The sequence below is a fragment of the Triturus cristatus genome, chromosome 12 (assembly GCF_964204655.1).
Source record: "Triturus cristatus chromosome 12, aTriCri1.1, whole genome shotgun sequence".
Classification (NCBI taxonomy): domain Eukaryota; kingdom Metazoa; phylum Chordata; class Amphibia; order Caudata; family Salamandridae; genus Triturus; species Triturus cristatus.
The window spans coordinates 40,194,257-40,219,978 of record NC_140595.1 but is presented as its reverse complement, the minus strand read 5'-3'; the positions used below and the strand labels follow the sequence as shown (position 1 = coordinate 40,219,978).

The 25,722-nt window shown below is 46.5% G+C and overlaps 1 protein-coding gene across 4 annotated transcripts in view; it reads right to left on the bottom strand.

Annotated features, from left to right (window-relative positions):
* The window catches only part of CRLF1 (cytokine receptor like factor 1), a 136,616-nt gene extending 111,553 nt beyond the window's left edge, over window positions 1-25,063 (bottom strand). The window contains exon 1 of one of the 4 annotated variants that reach the window (XM_085639394.1): window positions 24,248-25,063. In XM_085639394.1, coding sequence (XP_085495520.1) covers window positions 24,248-24,302 — 55 coding nt within the window. In that variant the 5' untranslated portion in view covers window positions 24,303-25,063. The remainder of the gene's footprint in view (window positions 1-24,247) is intronic. The other 3 variants (XM_085639393.1, XM_085639395.1, XM_085639392.1) reach the window with 3 other exon arrangements.
* Window positions 25,064-25,722: the final 659 nt, after the last annotated feature.

Sequence of the window (25,722 nt, the reverse complement as noted above, 5' to 3'; positions counted from 1 at the left end):
CCTTGCTGTCTTGGGGGCTTGAGGAAAGTTCTTGTTTTAACGGGTCAGTTGAATCTTGTAGTTGGTCGTATTCTTGTGTTCTGATGCTCTACCGAGCTAATCATAGATAATCTTTGCTTTCACGAGAAAGTAATTGGCTAATAGTTCATATAGTGGCTTTAATGGTGGAGGGTCTTAGCTCATACTGGCTGGTTTAAAAAAGGAGTTGACAATTTTTTAAAGTTCCGTTGAATAATTGGGTGAGCTTTGGATCCTAGAACTGATATCATTCATCCTGACTTTCCTAATGGCAAACTGATACTTTTAAAAAACTTTTTTGTAGATAGGTTTGCTTGTTTCATCATAGCTTAATCTCCACTTCCTTTCCCTCCTTTTACATTCTTTTTTCAGTTCAACTAGTGTTGCTGAAAAGCACAAGGCCTTTGCCTGTGGCCAAGCATTCTTACTAAGTCTCATGGGTATTAACTTGCTATAAACTTTTGCTCCATGTAGAATAAGAATCTATCCCACATATTGGGTACACATGACCCCTGACTTGCCTCTTAGTTTGCTAACAGCATAATCATCAAGGGATGGATAGGAATTTTTCTCAGTTTATGTTTTAAAACTCTCACCTTTAATTAAATATACCATTAAAACATGATGTGTCAGCGCATTGTCATTTACAGACAGCACATTTTCTATTGAAATGGCCACACAAATTCCACTGACCTGCAGTTTTGATGATAAAACTAGATGGGTTACAAATGAAAATATTTGGAAATCCGGTTTCAGCACATATTTGTCATTTGCATTTGTAAGTGTTCTTATTTGTTTTGATCCTATTAAAATCTATCTCCTTACACTTATGTATTACAAAAAAGTGGTCTCCCAACTGCTGAATATTTTGAAATATTTGTACTATTTATTTACAAGTCAGAGAAAGAAAAGTAGACACCAATTTGAAGGCTAAAACAAATAGCAATTAATTAGTAAGAAGAAATAAGTTGACATTTGACTTATGTCTTTGAACGCACAGCAAATGTGACAAGATAAAAACAAAATTTAAAGACCTCTATAATGCTCATTCACTTTCTAAATGAACAGAACACCTGTCGTTTACCAACCCTCGCTCTCTCACCAGAATGGGTATTAGGCCCTAAAAATAGCTCACCCTGATAAAATCTGACTCACCATAGCGAGTGTGCGAGTAGATATATTGAGGCCTGGTACAGTATAACTAGTCTTTACTTTTAAGTTTCCCTTCACAAAAGGTTAAAAGCAATCCCGAAGCATTTCTCAGCTGGAGCAGAACCACTTTAACACAACACACAGAAGTCCAATCCCACAAGAGGCATACACTGTAAAATAAGCTTCCATTTTCATCTTTATGTACAACATCTCTGTATGTGTATATAATCCTTACGTTTCTACCTCAGACACAGCTACACAAAAAATAAGGAAAATAAAACATGTGTCTTGACAAAGATAAATATATCAGCTTTGAAATGTTTTAGGTCTGGTTTTTCACAGTGCAGCTGTCAAAATGGCCTGTTGCTAACAATAAACATAGAGTGGCCTATGTGTCCGCCCCTTTCTACGATTGGCTTTCTTCGACTAACCACCTTCAGCCACTGGCTTCCTTTAACCAGTGATTTTCAACCATTGACTTGAGTCTTTGTCAATCACGTCTTATTTCAGACCAGTGGACAATGTATCTCTTCACCCATTGCTACTGGCTGTTTGCATGTTTCCTTCCTCCACCACTCAAGTACCTGTATTGTACTGCATGAGGGACTACTTTACATCTAAAGGCCCTCTCTGCCCAATGCTGCTGGCTTCTTCATTGCGTGTCTTGCACTAATGTACTTAACGCTTGATGTGTTAGCACGATAAACCCAGAGATGTAGGTGAGGCTCATATCTGTTTTTTTGCTTTATCTTTTCTATTTTGTATTTTGTTGGATTTAATATAGTGCCTATAAATAGAGAGACTGCAAGAGACCAACATAAAAAAGAAAGGAGTTGGATAGAAAGGAGTAGGGCAAAATAGGCCGAAGAAGGCAGAGCCAAAGACTAGTAACCCCTAAAGCTGTGTGGCTAGACGGGTCTGCTGGCTTTGTGAACTATGCAGCCAGTGTAGGAATTTGTGTTTAACCCCATGGTCGCAGGGTTGAATCCTGGAGGGTCTACTCGGCCTTTCATCTAAGGTAGATACCATGATTGCCGTTGAGCTAGCTAGCAATAAACATCTAGGGCTTTATAATAGAAAGATCCCTAAGGGCACATTGGGCACGTGCATGTGCTATTTATGACCTCCGAGTACTTTGATATTACAGAAGGTCCGCAGATGCTTGCGTGGTCCATTCTGTGATATAGATTGAACCAGAGTTAAATGCACACCAGATGCTCTCATGGGTTTGTTCCATCATTTTCATGGGGTTTGGCCCCATGTAAATGAGGGAATCCTTTGCCTCGGCGTCCACGCTGCATTACAGGCTTGGGTGCTCAGACAAAGAAGGTGGCCCACAGGTGTTGCACCAGGGGATGGTTGTGTAGCTTACAATACTGGTGAATTTCAGTGAAGGTCAGATATTGCATTGTAATCATACCATCCCTTTCAATGTATGGCTTATGGGGATTTTTTTAATGTTTATAGGAACATTTGTTTAATTACTAATCATATAATAGACAATATTGTTCCTCAGTGGATTATTTTCGGGTGAATTTTGAGGGTTTCTTAATGATATACTTAAACTAGTACCCTTAATTTCCCTGTTCCTTTACCCAATCCCAATTGGACACAAGGCACGAGTCATGGCCATTGCCTGTGGCCAGGCCCAGCAGAACTGAGCTTGGGGTATAGTTCTCCCCCACTTCCTGTTCCCAGTATGCATTATTAAGTACTTCCTGGACATGTCTCTGGACACAGGGCACAGCGCACAGGCCATAGACTCTGCCCCCATTGGTCAGTGATCCATATGCACAGCCTGCAGCCATGCCCACTGATAACGGCCACAGGTTACACGAGTACTTTGTTTTGCATATCAAATGGCCCTTAAGTTATTAAGACTGTTTGCTTTATGCTGGTGGTTGCAGGTGGTGGGCTGGGACACTTATTTTTGGGGAATTATGTTTTATTGCAAGAGCTAGAGAGAGCAAGAAAAGGAATAAAAGATGGAGAGAAAGATATGAAAGCCTTGGCAAAGGAAGGAAGCTGGGATGAAAAAGAACCTGCAAGGGTGAGATAAGGATATGAAACGAGATGGAATAAAAACTAGGCTCCCTCAAAATTCATTCTTGTGAAGTGTAGGAAGAAAGAAGCATGAGATGGACTCAGGACCAGGCAGGCTTGGTATTCATTGGTTAAGGAGACAGGAAGTGTAGGGTAGGAGAAGGGGATATCCGTGGGATCAAGGTAAAGCATATTTGGTAATCATGAGCTAGAGACAGGAAGGGTAGGCGGGTGGAAGCAGGTGGTGTGAGGTGCAATCAAGACCAGGAACCTTGGTATGCGCCAAACTGGGCGTCTGGCAATGCCGGGGCGGGCTCCTGGGAAGCTTTGGGCCCAGCGCTTGCTTTATTTGTTTATAGATTCAGAACACTTTTTAAGGAACATTTAAAAATGAATTTAATATAAAGTGTGACTCAACCATAACTACAAAGATGATGTCACTGCTCTGAGATAGAACATATTTAACGATTTCAGAATATTCAATATATATATTTTTATATATATATATATGTAAATATATGCTATATATGTATACATATGCTATATATATGCTATGATATATACATATGATATATATATATATATATATATATATATATATATATATATATATATATATATATATATATGCTATGATCTATACATATATTTTTTTTTGAGGAATAAAGGCTCTCAGGCTCCAAATCAAGTCCTGGCGTTCCCGTGGTCAGGGAAAGGCCGCCGCCCGCTGCCCGTGAGTTATGGCCCTCGGGCCTCACTAATGAATCCCCCAGGCCTGCGTGGCTCACCTCTGGGCCTCATTATGTCACGTGTCTTTCTTTAAAGTCACTGGAGGGCAGTTCAAAGGGCTGCGCCGCGCGGGTCACTTGCAAGCCACGGGACAGCGCTGCTCCCTATTACTGCTTCGTAGCACTGGAACGATTTTTGCGATTACCGATGTTGGCATTTTGTAAGACGCACGTGACTTGGAAGACTCCTGTTGTTTTAAATGAAAAAAGACGTATAACGCATCTCGTCACTTTGATACTCATCTTATCTAGCTCTGAAGGATGAAGGGCTGAGTCGTCCACCGACTCAAGCAAGCTCTGAGACACACAAACAACTGAGGTGTGTTAATAAATCCGCAGCCCATGATCTGAGGAATCAAATTAGTATTTCGTGCTTGAAATAATTAAACCGGAGAAAACAACTGAAAATGAAAAATTATTTTCATTAAGAACACTGCGAACCGTTGGACCTGAATACGGCAGAATGATCAGGTATGTGTAAGCAATGTAAGAAAGCACTATCTGCCGCCCGGGCCGCTTCAGGGCGCCATCTCCAGATGTTTTCGATTTGTACTCGTGAGGGGCTGCACTATCAGACAATTCGAGTCCAATTTACCAACCGACTTTGTATTGTTGTCCTTTATTTCTAGTGCCTCTCACAACAGAGAGGGCCTCTTGGCGCACTCGCACAGAAGCTTCAAAATATATATGACCCCGTTCGAAAGAAGATTTATAGTGTCACAGCATAACATTCTAGGGATCGGAGTCCGATCCGACGTGTTTGTACTTTAATATGGATAGTTGCGGGGGCTCCGTCGAGCCTTGGAACTCCACGCCCCCCCCCCCCCCCCAAATACCCGAAAAATCGGAGCAGAATGCGTATTATTCCGACGGGCCTCACTCAACTGAAATCCGTCTGAAATCGATATATGAAGTGATATTGTGTCCTGTCATATTAATGCATGATGTTTGCGGTGCTATGAAAAGACAAAACTGTAGCAAGCGCTATATAAAAAGGAAGTTATTGTAATAAGGCAGAGTGACGTCTCTAGCACACACGTCATCTTTAAGAACTGTCCTGTGTGCATCGGGAATGGGTGGCTGGGCAGACGAACAGTAGTGCATGTTCTTACTGCTAAAAACGGTAATTTCTATAAATGGGAATGGTGTTCTGCAAAACAGATTTATTAAGCTTCTCCTCACACCGTACTAACTTTTTTATTTATTCTATGTACAATATAAATAGAAGACACGCACAAATAAGCAACGGATAACAAACATGGATCCCTCTCTCGGTAGTCATACGTACACACTCTGGTAGTTTATTCCCCCCCCCCCCCCTCTTTTTTTGTCTAAAGCGACCCGAAGTGGCCGAGGACTCGGCGCGGCGCTGTCCGAGGAAACGCAATCCCATCACATCCCGCGGCAGAAGGACCAGCGAGATGTATGCTCAAAGGTGGGAAGGAGGGGGGGGGGGGGGAGAGAGGGGACACTGGAAAGAGAGAAAGAGGGGGCACGGTGGAGGGAAAGGCGGGGAGGTGGAGACAGGCGGAGCTGTGCAGAGTGGGAGGAGTACAGAAGGTAAGGAGGGAGGAGGAGTAAAGGGAGAAGTAGTGAATGTCAGTAGGATAAAGCGAGGGGTGGAAGAGAGAGAGAGAGAACAGAGCGAAGAGACAGAAAGTGAGTGGGTGATGGGAGACAAACATAAGCCCCGCTTTCCTCCCACCTAGCCTTACGAATCCGCTCGCCTCGAGCAGTAAGGTGTGTGCGCTGTAGAGGCGCCTAGAGCAGACCGCAGAGCACTCATCCTTGACAGGACATGCCTGTAGCGCCTGAAAGGACGGCCTCTCAGAGCTCCTCTTCTCAGACAGAAACACGCGGCTCTTTATTGGCCCTGGAGTCACTGTTTTTTTTTAAGTCTCTTCACATGTCCTAGGCGGCAGACAGCAAAAGGATCGGTTTAAAAATGAGATGCCTTGATTTTTTATGTTTTGTTTTGTGTTTTTCTAAAGCGCTACTGACGACCCGATGGTGTCTTCAGGGCACCATAGGATGCAGGGTCAGTGAATGAACCGATAAACACGGATACACCGGTGGATTCACACGGTCAAACATGTCCCCAGGTGATGCCCAAGGCTTTAAGAACAAGCCCAGTCCTCCGCAGCCTCGAAATATGACAAAGCCGGACGCAGGCGCCTTGCTTCATCCACCCACATGTTCTTTTTGGCGCTATGAAGCATAGCTCTGGCCTGCACTGCAACCCAAGGCAATAGCTGTCAGCCGGAGTAACTCGAGGTGGGACTGGGCTGCCCCAGAGCAGCCTTGAACTCTTCCATGTTGTACCTCCTTGACACCCAAAATATACCAAGACCCTAAATCAGGGCACTGACGTTATACCCGTGAACTGCAGGCTGTCGTTTGTGGTAAAGGCATCCGCTCCATGTCCCACCCAGTGTCTCCGCGCTCTGCTAAGTCACTGGGGATCAACGAAGAGTCGGATTTCTGGTCAGACCTATAAACCACCCAGCCTTTAGCCTTCGGGTTCATGACGTCACTAGAAGCCTTTCATTACAATACAGAACCATATTACATTGTTAATATTCATTATGACACTCTCTCTCTCTCTCTCTCTCTCTCTCTCTATATATATATATATATATATATATATATATATATGCTTTTATTGCACACAAGGCAATGGAATTTGTGCAACTGTGTAATATAGGGATTACGCCACCATTCGCTGTGTAATATGGGTTTCATGAAAACAATGTTAGCCATAAAACCACTCTATAGGGCTTTCACATTGTCAGGGCTGCTGGGAGTGTGGCGCTTGGAGGACCAGATGACATGGCAAGTAAGTCTTGCAGCATATGCTCTGGTAGTCTTGTTTTCATTATTTCAGCTAGAAACAACATTGTGAAATCTGCAAATTATGTGGCAACTGTGGTAAATCTATAATTATGTGGTAAATGCTGCAGCCACAGAATTGTACGAGTCTACTGTCCCTCAACATGGTCCATAGTTTTAGCAACAGTATATTAAGAAAAGCTGAACAAAAGCTATACATTCTAATTAAAATGAAGACCGAATATTATGTGCACTTTGGAGAAAGCAGCCTTTTCAAGTTAAGTACCTCAAAATAAACATAATATTAAAAAAATACTTATCAGATGTTATTTAGTCCTATATTGCCATCTCGTTGTCCTGGTGGCATTTACAAACTACTCACTCTGGAGCATTTTGGTTTATGATGTCACTAGAACCCCTTGATAGAATATTGGATTATATTGCCAGTTTCATGTTATGTGCTCCTATATATTCATGTAAAAACATTTAAAATGCAGGCATGGTTATGAATTAAAATTGAAAAACCACTTCTGAACTAAGCAAGCTATGGCTAGGACCACAACCCATATTTTGCACCACAGCTGTGCAAACCGTAACACACACACCAAATGCAGTGTTCATGACCTCACTTTTAATGAAACCAATGCAATCACAAATGTTGTGATCATCCTACAGATGTGACTGCATATCACATTACCCTTACTACTTTGACAGAAATGACTAAGAGGGTAGTATCATTTATTGGTTGGGTAATTACATTTTGCTTTTGCGTGTTATTTATTCGCATAAATATTGTGAAGTCATAAGCATTGCACTGGTGTGAACGTTATGCTTTGCGTGGCTGTTTTGCAATGTATGGATTGTGGTCCTCACCATAGCTTGCGACTCTCAGTTAAAAAAAAACCTCCACATTTTCCACAGGTTTCGCATACCTGATGCTGAAATTGCGAACTTTTTTGCAAGGGGGCCCTTTTATTCCCCACTACATTGACCTGGGGGGGGAGGATATGCTCAGCATGCCCCCTTCATTCATTTTTGTTTTTATTTTTTTCCAAGATGATGCTTGGAGCACCATGTTGGGTAATGGCTGCAACAGAAATTTTTCGGTGAAGGACAGCCAATCAGAGCGCTGCAGATTTGAGACTCCACAGTCGGATTTGTGAATCCAAAATGCACTGCGCGAGAAAAAGCCCTTTTGCTGTGCCTTTCATTTTTTGTGACTGATTCACAAACTATCTGTGGTCTCCGGAAACCATGGGGGATCCTCTAACTAATGAGCCCAAGTTCTCTTAATGTTAACTTCTCAGAGCAGAACACTTTTAAAACACACATTTTTCAAATTTATTTACAGCAACTTATTTGCACCAAACCAAGCAAAGGCACTTCTTTTACTAATGTTCTGTTTATACGCCGAGTTTCATGAGATTCCCTTCAGCTGTTTTTTCTGTATCAAGAAGCAACCACCGCTGGACGGTTCTGCAAGACACTTGTCAGCGAAGCAACTAATGTGGATGCACTCTTTTCTTTCACCTTTTGTGTAAATTCATTGCATGACACCAACGTTATTAAGAAAACAAAGACTGCCCTTTCAATGGAAACTTTCACTGTCGCATCTTTACCGCCCCCACACGCACACACGACTTTCTGTGACTTCAAGTAAGGGCTTGCAAAGATTGACAAAGTCTGTTGTGCACGGATGAGGGAGTGATGCTGAACCAATTCTGAATAAGAAACTCCAGAAATCACAAATCTGCAATAATTAATAAGAAAGGTGATGAGCCTGTGGCTAATTATTTTAACCTCTCAAATATGGCTGCCACATGTAAAGATTTGGCCTGACTAATATGCCTTCAGCCTAGAATTATTGGACCCAAGAGAAAACCTCTGGATTTGCAGTTTGAAATCATTGCATCCAGGCGGACTGAACATCAATGACAATAGCAGCTGATGAATGACCATAGCACAAGCGCTGCCGACTGAATTGATTCTACAATCCAGCGGAAATCCTCACTTCGGATCCTTTTGAGAATCCAACAATATCGGTAGAGGACAGTTGCTGAGAAAGCAATCATGTACCTGAGGAAGGCAGAAGACGAAACATGTAGTGGAAATATATATTTATGTATATGTGTGTGTGTATGTATATATACATACATATATATATAAATCAATTGGGCACATGCATGTAAAGTGTGCTTTTGCTCGCATGTTGCAGATATGCCCTCCGTAGTCCAGCACAGGTGCGAGAGCTATCCACATATGTGCTGCAAGTTACTTTTCTTCTTTTGGGCAGACCAGTCCGCCCTAACACGTGAGCACCCCTGATCTGTATTACACAGAGGTCTCCTACCAGTTCTTTACTCTGGATTCTTCACACTTGCGTCTTATAACATTCCTTGACTTTTGAAAATGGACGCAGGAGCTTTATTGTTTTTTTTAGACCAGACAACTTAAGAAGTCTGCATTTGTTTTCTGTTTTTCTGAAGCTTTTTCCCGGTAATCGGCTTAACAATTGTGAACCACAACATTCCTGCCGTGACATGTACACGCTCACTGGCTTTCACTTGAAGTGCTTTGGGGAATGAAACTCTTGTTCCTGCGTGTAGTAGTCCAGCCCCAGCAAGCCTCTTGTACACTCCCTTCACTGTCTGATGCAGCATATGGATTCTATACCTGAAACTGGTCCTGACATGAATAGGGCCGACATGAACTGCCTCGATTTTTTAGATGCAGCCATGTTGGACACTCCATTTGCCCATTTTCAAATGTTTTTCATTATCCAGTTGCCACCCATGACTTGTTGAACATAGGCCTAAATCGGTTTTTCAGAAATTGCATGGGGAATTTTACTGGTTACCAAACAGGAACTGAAACCGTTAGATATTATTCAGCGACAAACTCCTGTCCCAAAATGCAGCTAGAACAAACCAGCGTACTGTTGTCATTAGGTGTCCAAAAATCTATTTGCCAGTTAATGGATCCAGTGAAGGCTACATGTAACTGGTCTACCGGACACACTGGCCAAAAGGTGTTAATGCTGTTTGTTCTGAATGCTGCGAAATGTGAACTGGGTGGCCATCATGTCCCTCTGGAAGGCTGGTAGCGCAAGAGTATATGTTGTGACTCGGCCCCAGCCATGTTGGCATTGTAGAGGCACTTACCCGTTGCAAAATGACAAAATGTCCCTTTACGCATGTCCGGCACGTACTTGAACCCGTTTAATCTGTGTTGTCAAGTGGCAGAAATGCCAAGAAGCCTTCACGCAATATTATTTTTCACATGACAGTGGCACATGCCCTCTCCAGGATGCCTCCTTATGTGTCCTCACCACTCACCCTAAGGACAAGTCCCCATCAGGAGGACGTACAATAATGCTCCTTTCCAACCAGACGTTGGAAGAGCCCTCATACTTGAGCTTAGTTCAGTCAATTCCCGAATAAGTCGCAAATAAATCTAGAATAAGCCACACCTACACAATGAAAAAGCTTTAAGTGTGGCCATCAAAAATGGATCTTTTGACATTGTGGTAGGATGTGGTCCCAATGCAGTCAGCATTCCCTGCGGTTAGGGAGACTACATAATGATTAAGTTGTGGATCTCCGTCAGCTCTCCAACCACAATGCCAGTGAGCCACGTTGGATTGAAGTCCTGCCAAGGAGGTCGGTCCATGACCTGCAGGGCAATGGTTACCATGATACACAGCCCTCCAGTAATGCAGCAATAACAATGAATGTGGTATTACACTAAAGCTGCTGTAAGATGTGTGTTCACGCGTGTGTGGGCTTGTGTGTCAAAGTGGACAGTGTATTAATTACCATATTAATGTGACTGCTTTGGGTGGGTTTTGTGATAGTCCATGAGTGGCAGAGCATGGACTCTCGCATTCTGATTTACATCCATGTGATATTGCATGATTGACTGGGTCATACATGGTTAATTCCAGATTATTCCAGCCTTGTGAAGAAACAGACGGTGGTGTGTAGATAAATACTGCTCAGGTGCCAAAAAATACATTTACTGACCTTATGTTTAGACCTACTTTGGAGTAAAAGTACTTTTTTTTCTAAATGTACATGGTGTCAATTCCAACATGTGCTAATGCTTAGTAAGTGTGTTTGGGCAAAATGTTCCTCTTTCTTCAATGAAGCATGTTCTCGCCACGGAGAAACCTCGTCTCCTCTGCCCCACCAGTTTTGTGGGTGTTTGCTCCCCATTCTTTTTCTAGCTAAGGATCTCTAACCGCATCCACGGGAGGAATTGGCAAGGAAACAGTTTTTGAAGACCCACAATAGATGTACTCCTACATTGCCTTCATCCATCCAAAGAGAGTGGCATCAAAAAAAGAACTGACGCACAGCCTCCCGAGCAGTCCAGCATCTTACAATGAGTGCGACAACCTCTATCAGCAGTGAGCCAGCGGAGTGCCGCACCACCTTCCAAGCAGTCCAGCATCTCACAATGAGTGCGTCAACCTCTATCAGCAATTTACTGGTAGAGTGCCGCACCACCTTCCAAGCAGGCCAGTATCTCACGATGAGTGTGTCAGCCTCTATCAGCAGTGGGCCAGCGGAGTGCCGCACCACCTTCCAAGCAGGCCTCTATCTCACAATGAGTGCGTCAACCTCTATCAGTAGTCGACTAGCGGAGTGTCGCACCACCTTCCAAGCAGTCCAGCATCTCACAATGAGTGTGACAACCTCTATCAGCAGTGGGCCAGTGGAGTGCCACACTACCTTCCAAGCAGCCCAGCATCTCACAATGAGTGCGACAACCTCTATCAGCAGTCTACTAGTGGAGTGCCGCACCACCTTCCAAGCAGCCCAGCATCTCACAATGAGTGCGTCAACCTCTATCAGTAGTGGACCAGTGGAGTGCCGCACCACCTTCCAAGCAGGCCAGTGTCTCACAATGAGTGTGACAACCTCTATCAGCAGTGGACTAGTGGAGTGCCACATCGCCTCCCTAGCAGTCCAGCATCTCACAATGGGTGCAACAACCTCTATCAGCAGTGTTCTAGTGGAGTCCCACACCACCTTCCAAGCAGCCCAGTATCCCACAATGAGTGCGAGAACCTCTATCAGCAGTAGACTAGTGGAGTGCCGCACCACCTTCCAAGCAGGCCAGTATCTCACAATGGGGGCAACAACCTCTATCAGCAGTGTTCTAATGGAGTCCCACACCACCTTCCAAGCATCCCAGTATCCCACAATTAGTGTGACAACTTCTATCAGCAGTGGACTAGTGGAGTCCCACACCACCTTCCAAGCAGCCCAGTATCCCACAATGAGTGTGAGACCCTCTATCAGCAGTAGACTAGTGGAGTGCCACATCGCCTCCCTAGCAGTCCAGCATCTCACAATGGGTGCAACAACCTCTATCAGCAGTGTTCTAGTGGAGTCCCACACCACCTTCCAAGCAGCCCAGTATCCCACAATGAGTGCGAGAACCTCTATCAGCAGTAGACTAGTGGAGTGCCGCACCACCTTCCAAGCAGTCCAGCATCTCACAATGAGTGTGTCAACCTCTATCAGCAGTGGACTAGCAGAGTCCTGCACCACCTTCCAAGCAGGCCAGTATCTCACAATGAGTGCGTCAACCTCTATCAGCAATTGACTAGTAGAGTGCCGCACCACCTTCCAAGCAGGCCAGCATCTCACGATGAGTGTGTCAGCCTTTATCAGCAGTGGGCCAGCGGAGTGCCGCACCACCTTCCAAGCAGGCCTCTATCTCACAATGAGTGCGTCAACCTCTATCAGTAGTCGACTAGCGGAGTGTCGCACCACCTTCCAAGCAGTCCAGCATTTCACAATGAGTGTGACAACCTCTATCAGCAGTGGGCGAGTGGAGTGCCACGCTACCTTCCAAGCAGCCCAGCATCTCACAATGAGTGCGACAACCTCTATCAGCAGTCTACTAGTGAAGTGCCGCACCACCTTCCAAGCAGCCCAGCATCTCACAATGAGTGTGACAACCTCTATCAGCAGTCTACTAGTTGAGTGTCGCACCACCTTCCAAGCAGACCAGCATCTCACAAAGAGTGCGTCAACCTCAATCAGTAGTGGACCAGTGGAGTGCCGCACCACCTTCCAAGCAGGCCAGTATCTCACAATGAGTGTGACAACCTCTATCAGCAGTGGACTAGTGGAGTGCCACATCGCCTCCCTAGCAGTCCAGCATCTCATAATGGGTGCAACAACCTCTATCAGCAGTGTTCTAGTGGAGTCCCACACCACCTTCCAAGCAGCCCAGTATCCCACAATGAGTGCGAGAACCTCTATCAGCAGTAGACTAGTGGAGTGCCGCACCACCTTCCAAGCAGGCCAGTATCTCACAATGGGTGCAACAACCTCTGTCAGCAGTGTTCTAATGGAGTCCCACACCACCTTCCAAGCAGCCCAGTATCCCACAATGAGTGTGACAACCTCTATCAGCAGTTGACTAGTGGATTGCCACATCGCCTCCTTAGCAGTCCAGCATCTCACAATGGGTGCAACAACCTCTATCAGCAGTGTTCTAGTGGAGTCCCACACCACCTTCCAAGCGGCCCAGTATCCCACAATGAGTGCGAGAACCTCTATCAGCAGTAGACTAGTGGAGTGCCACAGCGCCTCCCTAGCAGTCCAGCATCTCACAATGGGTGCAACAACCTCTATCAGCAGTGTTCTAGTGGATTCCCACGCCACCTTCCAAGCAGCCCAGTATCCCACAATGAGTGCGAGAACCTCTATCAGCAGTAGACTAGTGGAGTGCCGCACCACCTTCCAAGCAGTCCAGCATCTCACAATGAGTGTGTCAACCTCTATCAGCAGTGGACTAGCAGAGTCCTGCACCACCTTCCAAGCAGGCCAGTATCTCACAATGAGTGCGTCAACCTCTATCAGCAATTGACTAGTAGAGTGCCGCACCACCTTCCAAGCAGGCCAGCATCTCACGATGAGTGTGTCAGCCTTTATCAGCAGTGGGCCAGCGGAGTGCCGCACCACCTTCCAAGCAGGCCTCTATCTCACAATGAGTGCGTCAACCTCTATCAGTAGTCGACTAGCGGAGTGTCGCACCACCTTCCAAGCAGTCCAGCATTTCACAATGAGTGTGACAACCTCTATCAGCAGTGGGCGAGTGGAGTGCCACACTACCTTCCAAGCAGCCCACCATCTCACAATGAGTGCGACAACCTCTATCAGCAGTCTACTAGTGAAGTGCCGCACCACCTTCCAAGCAGCCCAGCATCTCACAATGAGTGTGACAACCTCTATCAGCAGTCTACTAGTTGAGTGTCGCACCACCTTCCAAGCAGGCCAGCATCTCACAAAGAGTGCGTCAACCTCTATCAGTAGTGGACCAGTGGAGTGCCGTACCACCTTCCAAGCAGGCCAATATCTCACAATGAGTGTGACAACCTCTATCAGCAGTGGACTAGTGGAGTGCCACATCGCCTCCCTAGCAGTCCAGCATCTCACAATGGGTGCAACAACCTCTATCAGCAGTGTTCTAGTGGAGTCCCACACCACCTTCCAAGCAGCCCAGTATCCCACAATGAGTGCGAGAACCTCTATCAGCAGTAGACTAGTGGAGTGCTGCACCACCTTCCAAGCAGGCCAGTATCTCACAATGGGTGCAACAACCTCTATCAGCAGTGTTCTAGTGGAGTCCCACACCACCTTCCAAGCAGCCCAGTATCCCACAATGAGTGTGACAACCTCTATCAGCAGTGGACTAGTGGAGTGCCACATCGCCTCCCTAGCAGTCCAGCATCTCACAATGGGTGCAACAACCTCTATCAGCAGTGTTCTAGTGGAGTCCCACACCACCTTCCAAGCAGCCCAGTATCCCACAATGAGTGCGAGAACCTCTATCAGCAGTAGACTAGTGGAGTGCCACATCGCCTCCCTAGCAGTCCAGCATCTCACAATGGGTGCAACAACCTCTATCAGCAGTGATCTAGTGGAGTCCCACACCAGCTTCCAAGCAGCCCAGTATCCCACAATGAGTGCGAGAACCTCTATCAGCAGTAGACTAGTGGAGTGCCACATCGCCTCCCTAGCAGTCCAGCATCTCCAAATGGGTGCAACAACCTCTATCAGCAGTGTTCTAGTGGAGTCCCACACCAGCTTCCAAGCAGCCCAGTATCCCACTATGAGTGCGAGAACCTCTATCAGCAGTAGACTAGTAGAGTGCCGCACCACCTTCCAAGCAGGCCAGTATCTCACAATAAGTGTGACAATCTCTATCAGCAGTGAGCCAGTGGAGTGCCGCACCACCTTCCAAGCAGGCCTCTATTTCACAATGAATGTGCCAACCTCTATGAGCAGTAGACCAGTGGAGTGCCGCACCACCTTCCAAGCAGCCCAGTATCTCACAATGAGTGCGACAACTTCTATCAGCAGTGGGCCAGCGGAGTGCCGCACCACCTTCCAAGCAGCCCAGTATCTCACAATAAGTGCAACAAGCTCTATCAGCAGTGGGCAGTGGAATGCAACGCCACCTTCCAAGCAGGCCTCTATCTCACAATGAGTGCGTCAACCTCTATCAGCAGTGGACTAGTGGAGTGCCGCACCACCTCCCAAGCAGTCCAGCATCTCACAATGGGTGCGTCAGCCTCTTTCACCAGTGGGCCAGCAGAGTGCCGCACCACCTTCCAAGCAGGCCAGTATCTCACAATGAGTGCGACAACTTCTATCGGCAGTGGATCAGCGGAGTCCCGTTAGAAGCAGGATTTCTGGATATGGAAACCTCACCTACTCTTTTGTGGCCTGGTTCTACATAGGTAACCTCACCCGTCCTTTAAAGTTGGTACTGCTCGGATGGAGGGAGTTCTTACAAAGTAATACTGGATAGGAAAAGGGATCCAGATGTATGAAATGATCTTCAGGCTAGAGCCAAAGAAATGCATTTTTATTGATCCAGGTACCCCATGGAAGATTAAAAGAGCGAGATGTCCTGTGAGTACTATGATGACTCGTGCATCCTTCAGCCTGTTGCGTTGCCTCTGTGAGTCAGAGGCCGCGTTCAGGGCCAAGACAGATCCCTCCCTGGCTGATGCATGTGCTCATGCGTGCAGGCTCTGATAGGGAAGCACCTTCATACGTCACTCGGTCCGAAGATTGCTGTTGGCGCATCCCTAGCTGAGGGATACCCGTTGGGGAAGTTATGGTGGACAGAGGGCGAGTGGCAGTTAATAGGTGAAGAGGCCGGCACTCTCTATGGAGGAATGTGTGACCGCAGCGGGTGTCTCTCGCTTATGACCATGAGGCCCTGCTGTCTCTTCCTTATGAATAGCTCCCTCCATAAGGAGCTTGAGTCCGTCCAGGCGGTTCTTCCTACCAGGACGGGGAAGGTCCCCTCTGATGAAGCAGCCACCAATGAGCAGGCCAGGCTTCCTTATCCAGAGATGCTGGTACTGATGCGCCTCCGCTGGACCCTGGCTGGTATAGGTTGCTGCACTAGTCGCGACATACTCCATCACTCCATGGCAACCCCTCCCCGGAAAAGCCACTCCGTCCAGGAGAGCAGATGTACCCCCATGTAAAATGTCAACTCCTGGCGTCATTTGACGTCCATCAATACACTTGTGTGGATTCCAGTGGTATGAGTTCCAATGAGAGTTTCCACTCCAGGGCCATGGTGTTTGCACAGCTAAGTGATACCTGTGTGCACGGACACATGTGTGACAGTGTTAGTGCATTAACATTGAACATGTATGAATGCACACCTTGATATAGAATGTTCCCTGTGGGGCCGAAGCTGTTTGTCTTCACTAACCCGGTGAGTTGTGTTAACCGCTCACTGCAAGCCCCGCCCTCCTTTCCCCGCAGGGTTGCTTGTGAATGAGGTCAAGTGAACATGTGGGAAGCGCCGTGCACTGCTCGTGCACACTGGCATAGCCCTCGCACTGGTCTTGCAACCCCCAGAGCTCGCTCCTCCCTGCTCCTCTTTTCGTCGTTTCAAGCTCGGCTTCGTTCTGCTGCTCGGTCTGCGAGTCTGCCGCGTATTCATTGTTTGATGTGTTCCCCGGCAATGAATAACCCTCGTTTGGGAAACATTGTGGGGCCGCTCGACTACTCTTTCGGGCACTTCAACAGATGGAAATAGACCGATTGTGCCTGGTCGGTTTCCGAGGGTTTGGGGGGGGGGGGGGGGGGCGAACCCTTGGAAAGCAGAGGTTTTCTGAGCAAAGTCCCGCACTTTTTAGCCCGACCCCCGCGACGGACATCAGTTGGGATTCCCCCCTGTTCCGCCTCCCTCCCGAGGTCTGACCCCCCACCCCCATCACACTCTTTTGTACGAGAAGCAATTGCTTTCTAGTCTCATGAAATATAAATCGCATACTTTGTGTTATACTTGTAAGCACTCCTCCAACACACACACACACGTACAGGTGGCACAGAGTGAGATGCCCCCGCCTCCCCTGTATGGGCCATGCCGGTGAGAGAGGTGCAGCTCTCGCGGGACTGGGCGACTGAACGAGCGGGACTGTTAGGACGGGAAAGACGCTCAAAGTTAGTAATATTTATGTGCAGGAGTGGAGTAAAATAGAATAGACAAGACTGGGTGGAAGAACCCGCAAAATAGGATCTACACTGCAAGGAAACGAGCCCGTTTCCAGATCAGCGCTACCACTCTTGTTCTAAAAAAAAAAATGCGGCGCTTTCAGCACCACTTCTGAGCACATATTTTGTTTTCCTGATTTTCATAGATTTTATTTCTTAAATTAATGATTAATACATGTTTTCACGATCGTAATATGAAAACGAATTTACTAAACGAACAAGCAAACCAAACTTCGCCCAATGGCCAATTAGAATGCACTTTTAGGGTTTGTTTAAGCATGAAGCCTTTGTTTATTTATTCTTTTAAAAAGACTGTTTGAGCCTTACGTCCTGCACATTTGCTTTTAAGAGAGGACCTGTGATGTGTGCTCGTTCCCTGTTCGTTCAGCGGGGGATCCTCGCGTTCTTGGTTTGAGTTCCTCCCGGGTGTAGTTATTCTTTTTGTCTCTTACATTGTTCAGGTTCTTCGCCTGCTCTCCGCGAGGACGCCGTTCCTCCCCGCCTTCCTCGCTTCCCCCTCAGGTGAGTGCAGGGGCCAGACGCCCTGTGCTGCCGCCCCTGTCTCCGTATCACAGAGGTTCATGGCTTTGGGGGGCTGAATGGGCCCCTGAAGGGTTGGCCCCCACCCCTTGGGGTTCAGCGGCCGCCTCCAGCAGAGGACCCTGGAATTAAACACATTCGTCGTTTATTGACCAGTAAGAGCCCGCAGCCTCTGACAGGATTCCGTTTTGCTCTGCTCACAGTTCTCCCAGGGAAGCGGCGCCGACTCTGAATTTGGACGATTCGTAGATTTGCAGTTTTCGTGCCGGTGATTTTTCCTGCACAATCCTTGTTTTAAGGAAAACTTTTTCCTAATCCTACATTTCGCTGAGGTTTCCTATTGTGGAAATCTACTCGTAGCAGATTACTTTTTTTGTGTGTAACTTTCTGTCTCGGTAAACGCGTGGTTTTCCCCCCCAATTTTTCGAGTTGATAAAGCTACCTTCACGATCTTGGAGCAGGCGGTGTGACAACGTGTGGGCTGCACTTCGACGAAGGTGTGCGGGGGTGCGATGAACACATTAGCATGCAGAATCTTGGATCACGCATTTGAGGTTTCAGTGACTAAATATGAGAGGGTGCCTCTGAGCCCCGGAACCCCCCTCATTCAAGCTGGACTCCTGCTCTGACGGTTGGCCCCATACAGCAGGGTTATATGGGGGACTCCTGGTTTCTGTTCTACGGGGCCGGGACATATTCTGAAAACCCAGCTCGGTGGTGCGTCCGCAGCCTCGCCCCGTCTTTCTCTCCCCCCTCCGTTCTCTCTGCCTGGCACTCCCGCAGGGTCCATGGCTGCAAAACACTGCTCCTGACCGCTGCCGACTCCTAATGTGCGTCATTTACATTTATTTCATTTAACAGACCCCACCAAAGCCATCTCAATGGCTTCATTTGAATGTTTCTCGGCTCTGTTGGTCAGTTGGCTTATACATTAACTTCTCCGTATATGTTGCAGATGGTACATATATTTAATCCCCCCCCCCACGTGCATGGGTGAGTGAGTATGTGTACTCCGAGAGTAGAGAACAGCGATGGTAAGAGTTCGGATTTCTTCTCTGGATGGCAGGAAAGGAAGTCTCGACGCCCACACACCCGAGTTTTCATCCTTTTCTGGTAGGTAATACGCCTACTTGGAGACTAGCTCTTTCTGTGCACGGAGAGCAGGCTATGTGAAGGCTCCGATCTAAAAACTTGTGAATACTGCTTTATTCAAGATTTTAGTGTATCAGGGGAAAGACTCAGAGGTATGGGAGAGCTCTGGTATATGTGGAACTGTGCGCAAATTACTAGACGTACGTGGAGGGAATGCAACCACCTGTTCAAAGAAACAGGAAAGAGGCAGACGTTGGTTACAGTGAAGAAGGCAAACACTTTTGTTTGCCAACACTGACAATCCGCCATTGAACACGCGTGTCCTTTGAAGCACGCTGTTTCCCCACCCAAAGGTTAGTTTTAAAAGCAAAGTAACTCAAAGGGGTAGTGCACCTGCTGCAAACGTCTGGGTGCACCCTGAAAGTGACGTGGTTTGATGAGCTGCTCACACCTGACACAGAGCAACTACGGTTTGGTGGTAATTCTGAAGACAAATGTAGAAAATTGGCCATGGTGGGCTCAAAGTAGGCGGGATTCACTCCAAGAAATGAAATAAAGACCTGCCTGTCTTGACAGGTGAACTAACTGACTCCTTCTATGAGCCGCAAGTGTCTGCCTTTTGTTGCCAAATGCTTCTGGGCGTCTTACTCCGATGTGGGATTCTAAGTGCGTTGGGCACGCACAGTAGGTATGGCCATTGAACGTGTCGCACCGCAGGCTGAATGCACCTCGTTGGGGTGAAACTCTGCTTTCAGGTGGAGGCACAGGACTTTCTTGGGCCCTTTAAACAGGTGAGGCAACCTCCAGGCCACATACAGCTGAGCTATCCTCCCGGCCTCCTGCGAATGAACTATCCTTCCATCCTCGTATAGCTGAGATATGCTGCTGGCCTTGGACAGCTGAACTATCCTCCTGGCCTCATACAACGAATGTATGACGGAATTCGCATGCGTTTTTCACGCATGCCTTCGGAACTCCATCATTTGAACAAATACGTCTTTAGCACGCCTATGTTCTGCACGCAAGTCATTTTAACAACTTACCTAAGGGGGGAGCTGGGTAATGGAATAGTTTAATTTACCAGTCCAACACCACTCCACCATTGCGCCCCCCCCCCCCAAGCAAGTCGTTGTAAAGACTTGCGTGAATGCGTAATAATGACACATTTGTTGTGTTGCCGGCACTGTGAAGGCACAACATGATTCCGGATTCGCCACAAGGACATTTCCCCATACAACGGAGCCTTCCTTCCAGCCACATACAATTGAGGTATTCTGCTATCCTTGTGCGGCTCAACTATCATTCTAGCTTCATATAACTGAGCTATCCTGCAAGCTGTGGATAGCTAAGCTATCCTCCTGGCCTCATACAACTGAGCTATCCTCCTGGCCGTATATTGCTGTGCTGTCATCATGGCCTCATATAACTGAACTATCCTTGCAGCCGAGTTATCTTCCTGGGATCATATAGCTGAGTTATCTTACTGGCCTCATATACATGAGCTATCATTCCAGCCATTTACAGCTGAGCTATCTTCTTGGCTTCATATTAATGAACTATCCTCCTGACCTTGTACCGCATAGCCATGCTCCGGCCTCATGTAATAAAGTGCCATACAGCTGAGCTATCCTCCTGGCCTTGTATAGCTGAGCTATCCTGGTATTGTACAGCTTATCTGTTCTTCCAGCCTCATAAAGCCGAGTAATCATTTAGGATTCTACAACTGAGCACTGTTTCTGAACTCGTAGAGCTGAGCTATCCTCCAGGCTTCATACAGCTGAGCTATCCTCCTGGCCTTGTTTAGCTGAGCTATCCTGGTATCGTACAGCTTATCTGTTCTTCCAGCCTCATAAAGCAGAGTTATTCATTTAGGATTCTACAACTTAGCACTGTTCCTGAACTCGTAGAGCTGAGCTATCCTTCAGGCTTCATACAGCCAAGCTATCTTCCCAGCTTCATATAGAGGAGCTATCCTCCAGGCTTCATACAGCCGAGCTATCCTCCCAGCTTCATACAGCCGAGCTATCCTCCCAGCTTTATATAGAGGAGCTAGCCTCCAGGCTTCATACAGCCGAGCTATCCTCCCAGCTTCATACAGCTGAGCTATCCTCCCAGCTTCATACAGCTGAGCTATCCTCCAGGCTTCATACAGCTGAGCTATCCTCCCAGCTTCAAATAGAGGAGCAATGCTCCCAGCCTCATTTAGCAGATCTAGTCTTCCAGCCCCGATAGATGGTTGGTTTTCGTTATTTACAAAGCGCCTCATTTGCTGCACAGCTATTTTCAAAACGGTAAAAGATTGAGTTAAATGAACGTTTGATCTTTTAAAGACAAGGCAATGCACCTCTGGAACCCGAAAAATATTCCATTATTTAGATGTTAGGCTATTTTACAACAAAAAAATCGCAAAAACTCCTAAATACTGCACACAATATAAAGTTCCTTAGTTAAGTCCAATCTTTTTTTGAGGAATTTGGAATTTAGAAGTTAGGGCTCACAACTCCAAAGCGGCACTCATGCGCGTGGAGCCATTTGTCATCATTTCTAAAGCAATTTATATGTAAAGTGAGCCTCGGCGTGTAAGAAGCACCTACAGCCAGCTTGCCACAACAGCCATATGTAGCATGTTTTGTTGTAGCTATAAGAACTTGACCTTAATGCACAACACTTAATGATGCCCATGTACTCTATACTATGAGCACTATACAAGCCATGCACCCAAGCCCTGGCTACCACCGCACAAGACAAGGTCTCCACCGCGCTTCGAGGCCACTCTGGTAGCATGAAACTGCTCTACAAATGCACAATACAACACAATGAAGGTTCAAAGATCTGAAGAAGAGCTCCGAGCAGGCCACATGTCCAACAAGCCTTGGCTTCCGCTACACTTGCCATGTCTGTCTTTGACAAAGCGGATGGTATACAAGGCTCCACTTTATTTGTCAGCGTACAGCTGGCGCCGCTTTTATTCTCTTTTGTACTCTTCCTTTTCGTGGCTTGTGATCCCCTCAGGTGAGTAACAGAGAAGGAGGCAGACGCTTCTGAAACACAAGTAATCTGGAGTTGGGAGTCTCGGGTGCCTTTCACCATCAAAGAGACGGCCTGCGTTTCACCACTGTCGCGGGGTGAGGAATGGTGACCTCTATTTTATGTTCCAAACAGGTTAGCTCAGATCCAACCCAGTCATGACCGGTGCACACTTAACCTTCTCCATACCCCTGAGAGTCATGGAGAGGTAACACAGCGCCGCGAGCACTGAAGGGGAAAGCCTCATTCCATGGCGGTGATGCTCAATTCCTCTCCTTGTGCCCTTCACCACATCCCAGCCAGTGCGACTGCATAGACAACGTCATTTCCACATATGCAAACGCTGTTTGTGTCATATCCCGCTCAGTACACTAGCAAGCCGGATTCTGCGCTCTCCAGATTATGGTAGATATGTGAACGGACAGAGGGACAAATCAATGTACCCAGGATCACACAATTTCATCAAGTGTTAAAGCTGGTTCTAGAATGCAGACTGTCTGATCCAACAGCCAACAACTGACCTGTAATCCGTAGTGATTTGCAAACACACTCTGGATTCCATCTCTTCACGAGTGAACATTCAAGGCACTTTACCGTGCTGCTTGTGTACAGCACTCGGGTTTCCAGTAAACAGACCCCAAGCTAGCATTTGTTATTTTAACAAGACAGGGAATGTAAACAAATGTTACAAATTAAATATATATATATATATGTTGTGTGTGTAGTATAAATGCAGGCATGCATAGTGTAATATGCCATTTATTACCCCTGTTGGGCGCGTTGAGGGTCCATGGCTGATGTGAGGCGAAGCCTCAAGTGGGCTGTGATACCGCTTCCCACCCCCAGCCATGGCATACTGGACTCTGCTGCTGCCTACATGGCTTTTGCTATGATTTTTGTGTGTGTATTCTTTTAAACAAAAGGTATTTAATTCAAACCAAGGTCCAAAGGGTTACATTTGCGCAGTTATGTAAAATCCCTTTGAGCGGCCTCCTGATGAGTAGGAGTGTGTTCTCCTTGTAAAGTAATTCTAGCCCTCCATCAGTGAGGCAGCGGACGGTGAGCTTCTAATGTCAGTTTTACTGCACTCTGCGAATCAACTCGAAGGTGATCTTTGCTCGGTAATGGTAAGTGTCTCAATGAGCGTTTACTAGTAAAGTGGCTCAAAATAACCTGTTAGTGGTCTATGTTTATGTGCAGTGCTATTGTGTGTGTGTATGTATATATATATATATATATATATATATATATAATGAAATGAAAATAGAATTTATATAGCGCACTACTACCCTCGGGTGTCTAGGTGCTGTAGCTTCAAAAAGGGGAAGTGAAAGAACAAATTTAAACAACCCCCGGACTAGGACATACAAAAGGGGGGCCTGAGGGAACTAAATGTTAAAAAGCCAGGTTTTCAGAGCTTTGCGGAAAGAGAGCAGATTAGAGGTAGTTTTTAGCGAAAATGGCATGGTATTCCAAAGTTTGGCCGTCACTGCGAAACTCTTGCCTCCTCAGGGGTATTTACATATACATACCTCTTCATTTTAGAAATGCGTTTCTTGATGAAGGACATGAGGTATGTATATAATATCAAGGGGGCATACATTCCCACCCCATAATACAGTTAATGTATTTGCGCCATTTTGTAAATTACATGTCATCATTGATAGTGAAGGTTACAAAAAAATGTTCCGAGGTAAGAAATGTCCCAGCAGACTGCGCTGTCACCCTAATGACTTCAGAGGGGGGACATTGAAACTTTCCCTCTTCTCGTGAATTCTGTCAGTCCCTCTCCCAGTCACCAGAGCAATCTAAATAATGCCAAATGACACTGTGTGTGGGTGGGTACATACACACACACACACATATATATATATATACACACACACATACCGCTAATTTAGGTTTCCCTGTATCGCGTTAGCCAACACAATCTAAGTTCAACTGAATAAAGTAAGCCAATAAACTCCTAATTCTGCTAAGAAATGAATTCCTTTGCAAGCTTTCATGACCGATAAATGATGTATATACACATATGCATTACACATGTATATATATATATATATATATATATATATATATATATATATATATATATATATATATACATATACACACACGCACACACACATCCATAAATGTATAAGCGCTCGCTCTATTTGGCGGACATATGTGCACGGCTATCATACACGAGAATACAATTTAAAAACTTACGAATTAAGGACCCCACGTCGAGCAGGCTCAGGCACAAAAACAGCACAGTGATCATATTTGGAGGGTTGTGTGTCCACAGAGTTCTTCTGTCCACCAAAGTGATTCCTCGAAGTGTCCCCCGAATGTGTCAGGGCTCTGCCGCTTCCCTCCCTTTAAAGCAAGCCGAGCAGATGCAACAATCCGTTGTGACAAACAAGAGGGGTAAAGCCACCGCCTCCCTGGCCCCAGAAGCGCGAGGAGCCGCGAGTGGCACACGTGGGAGAGTCCGGTGCGTGTCTGAGCAGCGGCGGCGGCATCCGACAAGCAAGGAAGGCATCGCCCCGGCCGCCCCGCCTCCCCCGCACGGGCCGCGCTAACGAGCCCTCCTCTGCCATTCACCCTGCGCTCTCTTTGTCTCCTTGAGCCGGGAGGCGTCTCGGTGACATTCCCCAGCCCTCTCCGCCGCACTCCACCCTGCAGCGGGGATCCGCTGTGACTCACGCCTGTCTCTGAAGCACCCACCGGCGCGCCCTCCCCGACTGGGGAACACTCGGTGCTCTCAGGGGCTTCACGGGGAGAGAAACCGCTCCAGAGACCGAGGAGCGTCCTTCGCTCCCAAGAGTTTCCAGGGGTAGTGTGCGTCCCCCCACACCTACACATGAGTTGTGTTCCCTCTGTAGGGCTATTTGAACAGCCAACACGAACACAGAGTTCATCTCCTGTACGTGTCCCTTGTCCTACCTGTGATGGGAGGGTGGAAGTGACTTTGCTGCTTTTGTCTGTAGCCACGTGGGTGTTTACGCGCTGTTGTAGGTTTGATTGTTGCTCTCGGATGCTTAAGAGTAAGGAGTGCCACAAAGGTCAGAGTGGGCGGGGCCATGGCAGATTATCAGGAAATGAACCGACTATCTGAATTAGGTACAGTTTCATTCTTTTTTTAACTGTGTCTTATGCGGATGTCCTACAGATCTTGCATTGATCCAGATTACCTATGCCTAGGGTGGAGTCACCGGTGTTGGTGCTCTTGCTTCATGAACTGCACGCGCTACGTCGAGTTGTATGTCACTATATCAAGCTCAACTATATCAGCCTAAAAATATATCACATCCACTACATCGTCAAGGTTGTATAGAATTACTATATCACATCCACTACATCGTAAGGGTAAGGATAGATTTGCTATATCACTTCCACTACATCATCAAGGTAAGTATAGGTTTGATATATCACTTCCACTACATCATCAAGGTATGTATAGGTTTACTATATCACTTTCACTACATCGTCAAGGTAAGTATAGATTTACTATATCACTTCCACTACATCGTCAAGGTAAGTATAGATCTACTATATCACTTCCACAACATAGTCAAGGTAAGTATAGATTTACTATATCACTTCCACTACATCGTCAAGGTAAGTATAGGTTTGCTATATCACTTCCACTACATCATCAAGGTAAGTATAGGTTTACTATAGCACATCCACTACATCGT